Source organism: Alligator sinensis, unplaced genomic scaffold, assembly GCF_000455745.1.
Source record: "Alligator sinensis unplaced genomic scaffold, ASM45574v1 scaffold997_1, whole genome shotgun sequence".
NCBI classification, from domain to species: domain Eukaryota; kingdom Metazoa; phylum Chordata; order Crocodylia; family Alligatoridae; genus Alligator; species Alligator sinensis.
This window is the reverse complement of record NW_005843001.1, coordinates 337,294-353,113: the sequence shown is the minus strand read 5'-3', so window position 1 is coordinate 353,113 and position 15,820 is coordinate 337,294. Positions and strand designations below refer to the sequence as shown.

General features: G+C 43.8%; 1 protein-coding gene across 1 annotated transcript in view; it reads left to right on the top strand.

The window, feature by feature from the left end:
* Nucleotides 1-394: 394 nt before the first annotated feature.
* CASC4 (cancer susceptibility 4) overlaps nt 395-15,820 on the top strand; it is a 38,160-nt gene continuing 22,734 nt past the window's right edge. The window contains exons 1-4 of the mRNA XM_014526281.1: nt 395-470; nt 562-824; nt 14,044-14,098; nt 15,348-15,450. Of these exons, the coding sequence (XP_014381767.1) occupies nt 395-470; nt 562-824; nt 14,044-14,098; nt 15,348-15,450 (497 nt within the window). The remainder of the gene's footprint in view (nt 471-561; nt 825-14,043; nt 14,099-15,347; nt 15,451-15,820) is intronic.

Below are 15,820 nucleotides of genomic sequence, written 5' to 3'. Positions count from 1 at the left end.
AGCCGGCGGCAAAAGGGAGATCTCGCGGAAACGCCCGGCAGCTCTCGCGAGAGGGCGACACGCGGAAGGGCCCGGGAGTGAGGTGGGACCGACCGCTCCCCACAATAGTGACTTAAGAACCGAGATCTCGCGAGAAGGCTGAGCAGCTCCGTCGGAATACGGAAGTGGCTTGGAGTGAGGTGAAAGCCTACGGTGACTGGGGCGAGATCTCGCGAGAACATCCTGCGGCTCTCGCGGGAGGCCGGTATGCGGAAGAGTGAAGTGGAAACCAACCGCTCTCCCAACAGTGACTGAGGGCCGCGATGTCGCGAGAACCGCCAGCAGCTCTCGCGAGAAGCCGTAGCGCGGAAGTGAGCGGGCGCGAGATGGAAGCCAACCGTGACTGAGGGCCGCGATGTCGCGAGAACCGCCAGCAGCTCTCGCGAGAAGCCGTAGCGCGGAAGTGAGCGGGCGCGAGATGGAAGCCAACCGTGACTGAGGGCCGCGATCTCGCGAGAGGCCGGAACGCGGAAGTGGCCGGGAGTGAGGTAGAAACCAACCGCTCTCCCAACGGTGACTGAGGGCCACGATCTCGCGAGAACACCCAGCAGCTCTCGCGAGAGGCGGCCCGCCAGGCGGCGCTGCTGGAGGAGGTGGCGGCGCTGCAGGGCCAGGCGCAGCGCGGCGAGGCGGCCCGCGGGCGGCTGGAGCAGCGCAACGCCGAGCTGCTGGGCGCGCTGGAGTCGCACAAGCAGCAGCTGGAGCAGAAGGAGGCGGAGTGCGGGCGCCTGGGCGGGCAGCTGCAGGGCAAGGACGGGCAGCTCCGCAAGTGCGAGGACGGCAAGGTAAGGGCGGCGGGGGGGGTCTCCCTGCATGCCGCCCGAGTTGTGGGGGGACGGGACCGTATCATGTCTCCCTCCCCCTGCAAGCATCTTCCTTTCATAGCCTCATCAGCCTCTCCTCATAGAGAAGCGCTTTTCCCCCTCGAATCGTGCTCGTTGCCCTTCTCTGGACCGTCCCCAGGTCTTCTGTGTCCTTCTCCGGGTGCGGAGAGCAGAGCTGGGCACAGCGTTCAAGGGGTGGATGCCCCACGGGGCGTCGCGGTGATGCGTTCGGTCCCGCCATGTGACCAGCTCTGCGTACCTGCCTGTCAGGATGTCCTTGCTTCGGGGTTGCACCTTATTTAAGGGCATCGCGGGGGAAACGGTCGAGGTGGCGTTATGAATAAGGACCGGCAAAGTCAGGACTCGGAGAACCCGTGTCGCTGTCTCGGAAGTTGCGGTAAAGTGACTCCCGCGCTGTACGCTGGCAGCACGCGGGTGCCACGGCTACACCAGATAGAGGTTATTGTTAATGTGGCAGTGAAAACCTTGGAAGCTGCCCTGGGTAGGTAGGGCTGGGAGTCCTGTCCGTGGTGTTCACAGGCCCTCCTACCCAAGGGACCCCCCCCCAATCCTCTCTTCAGCCCTCCCACCCCCCTCAACTAAGAGAGAACAAAAGTCTGAGATAACAAAAATGCCCTATAAAATGGCACAAGCTAAAAGCAAGGGTGATGAGGATGCTGCGCCAGCGGGGAAACAGCTGGATTGTTGTTGTAGATTAGTTTGCTTCACTTCCGCTTTCTTCCATGACCTCCCACAATGATGATGGCAGTACACCAGCATTATCGCAGGGATCAGTATGTCCTGCCCCTCGCTTTTCCCGTAATGGAAAGAAAAACAAAAGAGGAAAGCTCTCTTCATCTGGTCTGTTTGAACATCTCCTGCAGCAGTGGGGCACTGACAGCTCTGCTTCTTCTCTTTGACCTGTGGCAAGTTAGGACGTTCTTGATGTTTTTGGGGAATGTTCCTAAAACTATACCAAAGGCACAAGCGCTTCTATGGGATGGCTTGGATAGGGATGGTCCTTCTGTGAGCAGGGGCTTGGGCTAGATGACCTCCTGAGGTCCCTGCCAGCCCTGCTCTTCTGTGATTCCATGGTCTATATTGGCTAATCAAAAATTCATCCAAAACTTTAAAGTTACAAGGAATTAGCCTCACTTCCTGGATAGCGTGTCTGGTAAATATTATTGTGCGGCACAGGTGCTACCTGTACTTCTCCTTTTTGACCATACGCCTAGAAATAACGGCCACAAGCTGGCAGAGGGTAGATTCAGGCTAGACATCAGGAGGCGCTACTTCACTGTCAGGGTGGCTAGGATCTGGAACCAACTTCCAAGCGAAGTGGTGCTCGCTCCTCCCCTGGGGGTCTTTAAGAGGAGGTTAGATGAACACCTTGCTGGGGTTATTTTCCCCCAGTTCTTTCTCCTGCCACGGCAGGGGGTTGTACTTGATGATCTGCTCAGGTCCCTTCCGACCCAACCAGCTATGATTTAAGGGGATTTAAATTATCCTGTACATGTGGAGTTTTTTTAAGCTCAAAAATGCCTTTTTTTTAACGTTATGGTTAAAGTTAGTCATGGGTAGTGCTAGCCATCTTGCGAGGGGAATCTTATTTATCCTTTTGCATATGGCAGTTTCTATTTATTGTGGGAAAAGTGGAGCAGATAGTTTTTGTGCCAGCATTGGTATGCTTTTGTGACAATTTAGCAAGGTTAGGTTAAGCAAGCAGTTTTTTAACAGTAAGAAATGAGGCGTATGATATTAATATGGTTACATTTAACAGACTGTATGGTAACAGATGTAGTGCTTCTTGGATGTGGTTGGCAGTTGTGTACTTCTAGTTGAACATTTAATTTTAGTTACTGCTCTCATAATAGAATTGATGAAATATCACTGCAACTGCCTTATTGCTTTTCCTTGAGCTTCCTTCTGCCTGTCTCATGTCACACATTTAATCATATTTTGCTGTAATATTATTTAATAGCAGTATTTGTGATGACAGTTTTACAAGTGGAACTGATAGTTAACTTCATTAAATGGGAGCTGTTTAGGTTGTTGTTTTTAGAAACTGCCCAAGTTTTAAATGAAAACTATCCTGAGTCCAAATAAAAATAGATGTACCTTATATCATGTAGTAGAAATAAATTGGGGAGGACTGCAAATTCTTCCTTTAAGTAGAAGGGCCACACATTGATCTGTTTATGGTAAACTGTTTCATTTCCCACTGCAGCAATACATGAGCCGTTTGCATCTTGCAGTCAATGTGAAAAGTGATATTTGCTGGGGATTCACTTTTGAGAGCCTAGAAAGTAGAGGTGTGCACACGCACGCGCACACACGCGCGCGCGCGCGCGCGCACACACACACACACACACACACACACACACACACGCCATCAAATCCATAGCCCTAGAAGTCCATGCACTTTTCTGAAAAATCGAGTATCAGCAGAAAATGAAAGAATTATCATACCACACTTTGATTTTAACAGTTCACATTTGATAAATGTCAATGAAAACCTGTAGTTAACATGTAATTGCACAATAATAAACAATTGTGCCTGGTTAAAGAAGCTGAAAATTATGCTGAAGTAGATGTATTTCATTGTCACATACCAGATAGCTTTCTTATTGGTTTGTGAATAGAATGGATTAGGTTTTTTCAAAATTGTTTTTGTTTTTTGGATGACTTTGTTTGAAATTTTGATTTAAAAAAAAAATCCTGCTGTTTTACCAGCTCCTTCCTGACTATAAATGGTGGTGACTATGAAAGTTTCTAAAATTGACTTAGTGTGTGTGGTCTTTAGAAGAAATAGCAGCTTGCATTAAATAAGCAAATAAGTTCCTTTAGAGCTACTTGATCTTAACTCTGAAATTAGAATTTCAGATTAAATGCTCGAACCTTACAGTATTTTGTTAAAGGAAAACAATCCTATTCTTCATAGCATTTGTTTTTACACAATTGACTATAGAAGCAAATTTACCAAACCATAGTAGCTTTTTGTATCCTGTTTATTGCTTTAAACAGAAAATGGCGCAAGTCGCAGGTCAGGCCTCCTAATGTTGAAATGTTGCCATCTAGTAAATTGTGGTTAGACTGCTTAGCATAGTTGCATTATTCTGCCTTTATTAGAATGCGAGAGGCAAGGACTTCTGGACCGTCGCGGCTACAACATCATTCTTGTGCTACTGTATGTGATAGTGCATATTTCTTGCTTGAAGGAGCACATTAAAGAATTTTTTTTTTTTTTTTTTTTTAGTATAGCACCACATGGAGAAATGAGAACCCAAAATAACCCACTAGGGACTTTGGTAGCACCTTTTTAACATTTCCTGAGGTGTCATTTTAACTGAAAAATAGTAAATAAAACAGATAATAACTGTTTAATTGTCCAGTGTTAATTTTCCTTGAAGGTTTTACTGTAATGAAAAATGTCTTGGGTTTTGCTTCTCACTGGCTAAAATCAGTGTGTGTTATGACTGTTTAAAGCCCTCATAGAAGGTAGACATGGTAAAAACTGGCTGTGATCATTTTATTGATTCCACTCCTTCAATTTAAGAATATCTTAATGACAATTATTAGAATTGTTTAGCAAATACAGGAATGCAGAATAACTCGGAAGCCAAGCACTGAAACTGCAGTGCTTAGCTGCAGAAGAATAGCATTTGCTAGCATCCAGGCTATAAAACACAATCAAGTTTTGACTTCTTGCGGATGCACTTGAAATGGCACCCATGTAAACTATGGTACAAGACCTGCTGATAGACTGGTAATATGCAAGACTTCAGACTCCACCATAGGCACTGATTTGGAAATATCACTAGTTCATAGAATACTTGGTTCCAAATTCTGGCTGATCAGACAGTAAAAGGCATTTATAACCACATGTCTAAAGTATCACCGGAGAAAGCAAGAGGGGCTAGTGCAGTGGGTGAATTGCATTGTCTGTCTTCTCCCTAGAATAAAAATGATACCAAGGGCTGTAGCAAAGCTCTACACAGTTACTTGGCATGTTTCTAAATTGCTTGGAATATTGCAAGATTAAGGACTTGTTTGCACAGGGTGTAGCTACCTGATATTAGCCTGAGTTGGTATGTACTGTGTCCACATGATGTAATTTCTTATGGAGAAGTAACTAGAGAGGTACAGCATAGTCTGTCCTCCCATTCCAAGCAGCAGCATTTTCACCTTGTAGCAAGCTGCTGTATATTCAGGTGCCTGGATCATTCCTGTGTGCGTGGTGTTGATGGTTTTTTGGCTGTCTGCCTGTATTACTTTGCACCCCACCCAAACTAGTTTTTTCTCTCTCACTTCTGTATCCTCTAATGCACACTGGTTGTACTGATTGGAAGTGACTTGTTTTTTCCGCCTTTAAATGAATGGTGTGCAGCCAGGTTTGATACTTTGTGCTTTTGTACATTTGCACTTGCCTGCTTCTGGAGTTGCACACTAACGTTTTATGCTAGCCTTGTGCGTTTCCTTAGCATGTGTTCAGAGATTTTGGATTTTCTCACCCTGTAGGATGAGGTGAAGTTTCAGGAAATCCTGGAGTCTTAATCTTGCAACATGGGTATTTTTGAGGCTGTCAAAAGATGCCTACATGGGGTCATAACTGGATGCCATGCACATTGTTTTGAAACTGAGAGTATGCAAAGGCTTTCGAGGGGGCAGAGGACAAAACGTCTCCAACAGTGTTTGAGGCACCTCTCCGGATAGCAAGGAGCTAAGGATTTTGACACGGAACACAAGTGTTTATGATGTTGCTAATGAAGCAAAGAAGTGGAGGACTCCAGGACCAACAGCGGCTCTGGGGAAAGAGGTACCTGGAAGTCGGGACCGGAGATGCTTGAAGAACCTCTGGAGACGGACCTATGCTCCACCTCCATACCCATCAGCCTTTCAGCTGTGGAAGAACCCAGTCTCCTAGCACTGCTGTGGAGGAGACTGGTAAGCACTGTTATGTTAACCTTTATTCTAAGTACTGGGTATAGCATGCCATGGGCTACACCTGATTTTCTTATTGCTGGTGCTAAGGGCTGACATCTTGGGTGCGTGTAGCGGCCTAAGTTGCGCTTTCCCTCCTCCAGTCACTCCAAATAGGGATGGCGCCATTGTCGCTAGAAAGCAGTAGGCTGCTCTGCGGGAGTCAACCTGCCACTGTGTTCCTCTGTCTGTGCTACACGCTCAGAGGAGGCATCTTGCCAATTCAGAGAAGAAAGCATTATCACACAAATATTTGTTGATGGTAGGGTGATCCACAGTTCCATTGTGAGGACATAATGCACTGTGTGCGTTGTGTTTTGATTGAGCAAGAAACGATTTTGGTTCACTGGGATTTCTCTCGGAACAGAACTTAACAAAGGTATTTCTCAGAACAAGACGACTTACTATCAGTAAGCAAATATCACTTAGGAAAGAGGGGGGCTGCCCAGCAGTAATAATGTACTAATACGGGGAGCCCAGAGTACTGATGGTAATTCACTGCAAAATTGCACGTGCTTGATAGAGGACTTAGATCATGCTTGCTGGGGATATAAAAGGGGCATAGAAAGTGTTCTGTCTGTGCCCTAGTGTTACGAGACAAGACTGCCTCCTGCCTTGTTCCTGAGTAGGGAGGTAGCTGCGCCCTCCATTGGCACAGAGCGTTAGAAAGGCCCATACTGGTAAATCACAGCAGCAACTGTGGCTGGGTTTTCCTTAGCTTTTGCTTTTTGGCTGTCTATATTGGGGGTATACCCTTAGTGTCAGAACTGTTTGCCTCAGTGCAAACACCATCTAATCCACCTGCCAACTCCCCAGAATAATTCATCTCGGAGATGTGGAGATTTAAGGTTCCTAACAGTGTGCAAATGTAATAACCTCTATGATTCTATGAACCTCTCGTTTTCTGCGCAGCCACAGACCTGCATGTTTTGAATACAGTCTCCTGTCAATTAGGAGAGTTTCTCCTATGTGAGGGGGGTACTATTGAAGTTGTAGGGGAGGAAAAGTAAAAAGTGACTTGCCATCGCAAGAGTTTTTTCAAGACTGGGCATGCACTCTGAGGATGGCATCTCAGAATTCGGTGAGGGTGAAAACTTTTTGTTTTTTTGGGGAGGAAGGGGGGAACTGAACAAAGACAACTGAGCACTGGTTGTAACTTTTTCTCACCTTACAGAGGCTGCACCTGAAATGCTTGCCATTGCCTTTATCAGCTGCCTCATGTCATGTTGTGAAGAAAAGAAAACAAGAAGTGTTTGACATTGTAGAAGTGTGAGATCTAAGACTGTGTGTGTCAGGAAATAAGGCAGTTGTTGAAGAATGAGAGAGGGGAAGGCCTCTCCAAAGCCAGGTGTCTGAGAGAGAGGCTTTTTCCTGACCCAAGAGACTGAAATGGAGAGTTGCAGAGCCAGCCGGCGGAGGCTTGTGAACAGACCAACGTGATTGCAAAACATGCTTCATGAAAATTTCCACTTCCCCTCTACTATCGTGCACTAAAGGAAGTGGTGGTGGTCACATCAGCTTGACTCTTCAATCCTACAGATCCTAAAAAATTTGCTCTGAGAACCGCAAGAACCCCCATCCATGGGTTGTTTCCACGTGAGAGTGAAAGCGGCAGCTTCTGGGAGCGGACTACTTTGTTCCCTTTCTGTTCAAACATAGGTTATTGCCATGCCATTCCAGCCTTGGAGTCATGAATGGAAAAGCCAAAGCAAGGAGTGGCTACATGAACTGATAACTTCCTTGTTATAGATTTGCACAATGTTACAGTATTTGCATCTTTGGAAAAATAAAGAATGGTTCTATTTAAATATGGTCATCTCTAATCAAAACATCTTATGATCTGAAAGGATCCAGTATCATGCAAGTACAGCTTCCAAATTTAAAAACTCATAAAACAAGAAAGACGTACAAAAAAACTAGAACTCTTGGTTCTGAAATGATACCTTTTATTAGACCAACTGGAAAATGGCAAGAAAATTGTCCTTTTTCCTTTTTCTTGCCATTTTTCTGTTGGTCTAATAAAAGGTATCATTGTGGAACCAAGAGTTCTAGGGTTTTGTATGTCTTTTTGCCTCAGACCAACACGGCTACCAGGTATACCCCTGAAGTAAGAAAGAGCACTAGTGAAAAAACACTTTTTATGGCCTGGCAAATCACAAAACTACTGCTGATGCCCTATACTACACGTACCTTTTTCACGTACGGTGTATGTACAGTACAAAGTAAACACCACATTTAAAAAAAACAAACCCCAAGCAGTAGCTTTTCCTTAAACAGGAACGCAAGAAATTCCTTATGCTATATTTCTGCCAGGTCTCATTTAGAAATATGTGCCTTAGCTGTCCGAAATGCCCTGAATGCTTCTTGCTATTGTGTGAGGGCCTTGATGGACATTGTACAATCAACGCAATAATCACACGATAAATCATAATATGCCATGTGTTTGGCCATGATAAAATGGCAAACTGGCTACAAAGCTGTTCCATACTTAGTGTGGAACATCCTTGTGGCTGATTTGCATCCTGCTTGAATTTGAATTTGTGGCATGTTTAGCATCAGGCTGCACAATGGTGGATGGGCTCCCTGAGTGTCAGGAAGCTGAAAGCTTGTATAGTGTAGACCTGCTCCCTCAATGCCAACAAACTGAAAGGGTGCTTTGAGGGACCTGTCCAGTGTCTGGATCTCTGTGCACACAGTTGTGCAATTTGGATCTGACATTTTATCCCGGATCCTAAGAACTTCGCATCCTGCCATGCATGTCTGGCATGGCAGGATGCATCATTTTTTGGGGTCCAGGATAAAATTAATCAGATACCAATTGCATGGCTAAACTTACATCTGCCTGGGGCCTGAGACGCCTGTACTTGCTTTCAGATGTCGTGCAGAGTACAGCATTCAGTTATAATTCAAAGCAGGTACTGTCTGGCAGCTTCTAGCCTTTCTATTAGCAATTGCTTTCTACCCTTCATTCTCCCAAAGGCACACTTTACTGTCAGTGTGGTAGTTACAGTTTTCTATTATACGGAAGTTTCATTGTCAGTGGTGGTAGAAGATGAGCAGAATCTCCCTACATAACGGGGACACTGTCATACCACAAATGTTCGCAGTGTAGCTGTGGGAACAAATTTACCCTTTTTTTTTTGTTTGTTTTGTTTTAGTTAAAGGGAAGAGGCATGAGTTTTAGAGCACTCTGCCATCACAAATTCTTTCCAAACAGCTTGCATTAATTTGGTAAACCTACCACAGTTGTCAAGTGGGCCTTGGAGCACATCAGAGCCTCCCTTTCTATTTACAAATTTGTGCCTTGCATGGAGAGCAAATGAGAATATCCTCTAGTTTCCCAGTATTTATGTGGAACTCCAGTCATGCAAAGTTATAACTAACCCCAGGACTGGCAAGCTTTACAGCACAGGATCATGGGCTTCCTTGAATAGTTGCACATCCCTCCATCCCAGTGGCTGATCTGCTTGCTTCGTATCAGTTAGCTACTGAACAGTAGTTATTTGGTATGAGAAGCTTCCAGGTGACAATTTCCACAGGCTTCTAAATGGATAGGGGAGCCTTCGTATTGGTGCGCTACTGCAGCTCTAAGATCTCTGTAGATCTCCACATAAGTGCCTTTTCTCATCCTAGGTCTACAGCACGGTCCTTTGCAAGCAGTTGATGCCTGTTTCACTAGCCCAGAAATGGTGCTGCCCAGAGTGAAGCTGTTCCATCAAAAGTCCTTCCAGAAACAGCACTGTCTTCATTCTCATTCACCTATTGGTATGATGGTGGGTGGGAGGTAGCTTAGCTGCTGCTGGAAAAACTATTGCTAAAGTTGCTTGGTAATATACTGGTGGCTTGCAAAGCTGCCTCTCTCTGCTGACAACATATAAAATAAGTCTGTACAATCTGCCGCGTATTTCTGAATAGCAGCTTCGCAGCATGGAGGGCTGTTCTGTCCTTAAGTGGTCTGATGATGGTTTGAATACAGTGACGCCTAAGGAAAAAGAGTTGGATTAGGGGATAGTGGCAGAATGATCACAGCCAATTTGATGTTTGGTCCCTAGACCAACTCCAGGTTCTCCAAAATGTGATATGGGCATAATCCAATATGCTATAGGTCCCTGCAGTAGCATGGAGGAGCATGGCATGCTCATCCATAACATTTTGATGTATAACTCGGAAGAAATTCTGCTGGATAGCAGCAGTGCCTCATAGGGAAGTTAAAGCTGACTGTCCTTTTGGATCCAGTTAAAATCTGCCCTCTACTAGGTATCACTGCAAAGCAACCCTCTCCATGTTGCTCGCAACTTTCTTTTCTTATCCTACTGTCTTCCGTGTGAAGGAGAACTGTTGAAGTTGCTGTTTAGGCAGTATCAGTGATAGAAACCTACATCTACCTTACTATAGAAAGTCCTAGAACTGACTTCCTCACTTTCATTCTTTATCTTTGAGTAACAAGAACAAGAGAGCTAAGGAGAAGTTTGTGCCCCTTCACTATAGCTCTTGAGAAAATCCTTTTTTTCTTATCCATATCAGTAGTTACCAAGAACAGTGCAATAGCTCTAGATTGTAGGAGGGACATGGGAACTGGATTCTCTCCATGTTTTCCTTAATGAGCATAGATGGGAGACTCCATGAACTGGAGACAAGCTTCTCTTCCCTCCCCTCCCACAAATTACTGGATTCATAGATGTTAGGGGCTGGAAGGGACCTCTCAAGATCATCAGGTCCAGCCCCTCTGCACTTGGGCAGGAAAGACTGCTGGGGTCAGATGACCTCAGCAAGGTGAATGTCCAGGCATTTTTGGAAGACATTCAGAGTAGGTGATTGTACCACTTCTGGGCGGAGTCTATTCCTGACTCCGGACACTTGAGCTGTAAAGAAGTTTTTCCTTATGTCTAATCTAAAGTGGTCTTCTAGCAGTGTATGACTGTTAGTCCTGGTGTGAAGGATATTTGCCTTCAGCTAAGCCCTCTTGATTATGGATGATGTTTCTGTTTATTAGCTTTGGTTCTGGTGCCTTCAGTGCTGAAGGAAAATCTAGTAGAAATATTTACACATCTCTCAAATGATCTTCCAGTATCAGAGAAGATTCCCTTTTCAAAGTCAAGTGTGTTACAAAAAGATAGAAATAGGTAGGTCAGGAACAGGAAAGACCAGAGATCTAAGAAGGCTTCCACTGTCAGGAACTCCAGCGAATTGCTTCTGAAGAAGGTTAAAACTGTATCTCCTGAATTTTGAATAGTATAAATTATAGAGAAATAACCTGTGTATTCAGCATGCAAATTATAAGACGATTCGTTTTAAATACAACAATAAACATTTAAAAGGATTGAGTCTGGGTTCCCATATAGGGGATGAGTAAAGGAAGCAAATGTTTTCTTTGGTTTTTTAATAGGATTGTCAAACTATTTAAAAATTTTATTGCAATTAGTTGTGTGATTAAAAAAAATGAGTCGCAGTTAATTGCTATATGAATCGCACAGCTAAAAACTTCAAAATTATGCACAGAGAAATGCAAAATTATGCAGCTCCCTGCCATGGTGCACACCCCTGGGGGAGGCATGCGGGGCATGTGCCCCCCAGATTTGTGTGTGGGGCAGAGACAGGCTGCCTGCTTTGGGCTGGGGCTCTGCACCCTGTTGCCTTTGCCCCAGGAGCCACATGACACTTGTGCCTATTGTCACTGGGGGGGCAGGGGATGTGCAGAGCGGCCAGTGCATGGCTCCTGGGGCAAACACAGCAGGGCACAGAGCCACAGCGGGCAGCCTGCCTCTGCTGCATGCACAAACCTCGCGGGGGGGGCACATGCCCCCCCCCCCCATGCCTCCTCCAGGGGTGTGCACAGCAGTGGGGAGCCGTGCCCCTGCATGAGCTACCTGCAGCTCCGTCCCACAACCTGCCCCAGCCCCATATTCCCCTGCCCCACTCCCTCCCTCACCATGGAGGCCTCGATCTGCACCCCCGCCCCTTCCCCTCAACAGACTTACCTGCCAGGCACCACTCCACACACTGCCAGGCTGTGTTCCTGGCCATCTACATGCTGCGGTTGCTCGTGTGTGTCTGTCCGTGTGTCCCCCTCTCTTCCTGCTGCAGCAGCCTGGAGCCTGTGCCCGGGCTGCCCTGTACTGCTACTGCTGCCACGTTCCGCTGCACTGCCACTGATGCCCCTTGATCAACACAAGAACCCAATTAATGTGTTAATTATGCACGTTAACAGTGATTAATTGACAACCCTATTTTTTAAGTTTCTGGATATAAGTAAAGTTGGTATTTATACAAAATTGCTGGCTTATAATGGAGAGAATTTTGCTTTGCAGTTTTTGCCATCTAAAGTTGGAGTTACTGTTCTGTGCTTTGACTGTATATAAAAGTGCTAACTAAAGGGAATGGAACTCTTGAAATTTTATGTTTTTAAAAGAACAACTGGGTGCAAAACTCATTGCTCTGAAATTGCCCGTGATTTGATCACCATTCCTATGGGCAAGTGCATCTTATGCTCCTCGTTATGCTTTTTTGTGGGACAGAAGTCCCACCCTCAACTGCCTCAGACTTTCTCACTGGCTGCTCAAATAGGGAACATCCAGAGGGAACAAGTATTTCAAATAAGATAACAAGTATTTTTGGGGAAATTACTTCCTCCTCCCATCTCTCCCATCCACTGGCTGTTTGAGGGAGAGGTGTAGATAGTATTTCTCCTTCCACTGAGACCAGAGTAGTTGGAAGTGCCTCTCAACAGTCCAACCTACCACGTCGTTCAGTTCCTTTCCTCTGTTGTGGGCACGCAGTTTATTGCTGATACCACCACCTTGGGTATCGATGGTATGAGCTAGGACATCATAATCTGTCACAATCAAAAGAGTGCTAATGAGTTTGTAAAGCATGACTAGAATGGTTGGCTTCATGCCCTTGTGTATGTAGTGTTTTTCATGATTTGGATAATTCTTGAATGTTAATAGTTTTTAAGGGTCCCGTATTGGGCAAATAGAATTGTAGTATCAGTCAGATGCTGAGTGCCCTCTTTCAAACAGAAAGCTAAAAATGCACTGTGCTGCCTTTTTACGGGGATGAGTAATCTGGTTAAAAATGTGGGGAGATGATTTTGGTGCTTTTTTAAAGAGACTGAGGGCATGATTTTTCAGCAGGGCAGAAAATCTTATCCACCTCTCAGACTTTAAAACTTCAGGAACTTGGTGCAAATTGAACCAGCCACTGTCCTTTCTTCCCAAAGTGTTGGATATGTGGGGGTCTGGAATATTATTGGAATTCCAGTATTGAATAATGCTGAAGCCATAGCAGGGGGTCACTTTTGACATGACCTCTGCTAACCTTGGGGGACATTAATCTTGTAATAGATCCAACACTAAGAGAACTAAAAAATCCTGTTCTGCACAGTCACTGCTTCTACGAGCTGGGCCCAAGACTATCACAGGTAGATCTCTCTGTTGTGTGAGAATTGCCATGCAAAGTCAAGGGGGTTTTCTATCAGGCACAGTATGTTTTGTGTCTCCGTCTTTTCCTCTTTATTTTTGTTCTCCCTTATTAAGTGAAGAAACGTAAAACATTTTGATATGATGGCTTTTTATTATATATTTTTTATGTACTGCAATTGTCAGTGGTGTTTTTAAATTACATAATAAGCTTATCTGATCAAAAAGGCCCTTTAAAAGTCTGCATACATCAGAACTGACACAGGCTCCTTAAAAAGATGCATTTTGATTATCAGTATTATTTAAAGCACAGGTCCTCAACTGTTTTGCCACAGCATCCCACTTCAGTAAAACGCAAAAACTTTAAAATAATTTTTCATTATGAATAGTTTTTATTTACTTCTATGCATTTAGGTGTGAGCAATGAAAAACAACTATTATGCTGCAACTTGTGGTCCTCCTACAGTAAAAAGCTGCTGCAATTTTTTGCAGTCTGGATGTACTTCTCTTTGAATTTCCAGAGAATACATCTGTTAGAATTAGATTTAGCTAAACCTAGAAGTGGCACTGAGCTTGGGGATGTCATTTTGTTATGTTTAATTGGTATTTTGTACTTCAGCACCTTTTAGCCGTGATTTCTGAAAGCCCGTTACAAAGTTTTTAAGACTGTTTCTGATTTTATTGTGAGATCAAAACGCATTCAGATGCACCTGGCTTAATCAGCTCTAAAAATGCATTTTAACTACTTTACAATGATGATTTTTTTTTTTTTTTTTTTCCAGATCAAGCTGCAGAACAATATATCGTATCAAATGGCAGACATACATCGTTTAAAGGGTAAGGAATATTCAGTTCAAGTGTGATATGGCATATTGTGGAATTCTCTGGGTGTTGAGGAACGGGCCCGAAATACAGTATTTAAAGCATATATGGCGCTAAAGCATTAACAAATGGTAGCTCATCTCCATCGTGTAAACTCAGGTTTTATGAAATATTGCATTATGTTCTCAGGCTTAGATGAATGTTGGGGTGGAATTTCATAGCAGTCTTTGTTATGAAGTGGCAAAGAGAGCATGCTTCTTAGAAAACAGCTTGGAGTATATCTAAAGTCTTTGTCATGATAAAGATAATATGCAATATTACATGGGCTAATAATATGAAATTTATATTAAACATTTAGTGTAAAAATTATCAGTACAGCAGAGAGAGAGAAAATCCTCTGAATTTTGCAGAGCTTAGAGACCTGTGGAATTAGAAATGGACCAGAAAACTTCACTTACGGTTGGTTTGGATTTTCCTTGTGTGCACTAGGAAGATTGCAGCTCTGTGCTCCATATGCTGTAATGTTGACTTCTGCCTTTCTGAAGATCTTGAGCTTATGTTTAAAGCAGTTGAGAGGAGCCATTGCCAAAATTTCATACCTGCCTGCAGGCCAAATAGATTTAATTACTGAGTGTATATAAATAGATGTAACTTAATAATAAAATAGTAGGCAGCTTCACAAATATTTCACATTTGCAGCTTGCACAAGAAGGGAAGTTTCTAGAGCAGCTGCTTATAAAATGAAAAACATATGTCAAATATTAATATAGATAAGTGCAAAAGTATTATATTTGTTTGAATTTCACTCTTTTCAGTAAGAAAAGCATAGAACATGCCTGCTGTATTTTAAAAGCAGTTTTTAACAATGTAAATTGCTGGCCTCTCTTGAGAGGCTTCCAGTTATTGCCACGTGTCAAAATCAGCTTGAATATTACTTCCCACAAATAGGTACATCATCTTAATGAAGATGTGGTAATAGTTAAAATTTCCCCCTCCTTCCTTCACATGGAAAGTCACAGGTACTGTCCTCAAAGTTTTAAAATAAACTTTGCTATTGGCTTCTAGTCTACATGAATACCTTGATACATCAGGCAAATATGCAATGTATATTAAAGATTTTGTGAACAGTTAATCAAGAATATTTTTGTAGGAAAGTAAACTGGCATATAGGAGCATCTCCTCAGATAGGAGTTGCCAATAGTAAAAAGTATGCATGTTGGGAGGACTTCTTCCTACTCGCTTTGATTTGTATTATTTGGCTTAGAACAACTAGCAGAGTTACGTCAGGAATTCATCCGTCAAGAGGACCAGCTTCATGAGTACAAGAAGAACAATACTTACCTTATGAGGAGGTTGGAGTACGATAGGTATGGCTTGGAATGTTTGTAGCAACTATAGACTTGTGCACTGTTTTCATAAAAGTAAACCTGTGTTAAAACGCAAACTGGGAACTTAGAGCTTGTTCTCTAATCCTCAGACATAAGAGTCTCCAGTGGGAAGCTGTCAAATCAAAGGTGGTATCAGCACTGTATTTGAAGCCCCTGTTTTCTGGTGCTCAAGGCTGGCTGAGAATGGAAAAATGTCTGGAGATTATAATGTGTCAAGATTGTGCCAATTTTTTTTAAAGTTTGACTTAAAATGCTCCATTTCTGGAATGTCAACAATTGACTTGAGGGAAGAGCTCTTATATTTAGCCTGCGGCTCTTTGGAGCATTGAGGCTATCTGTGTTCATCAAA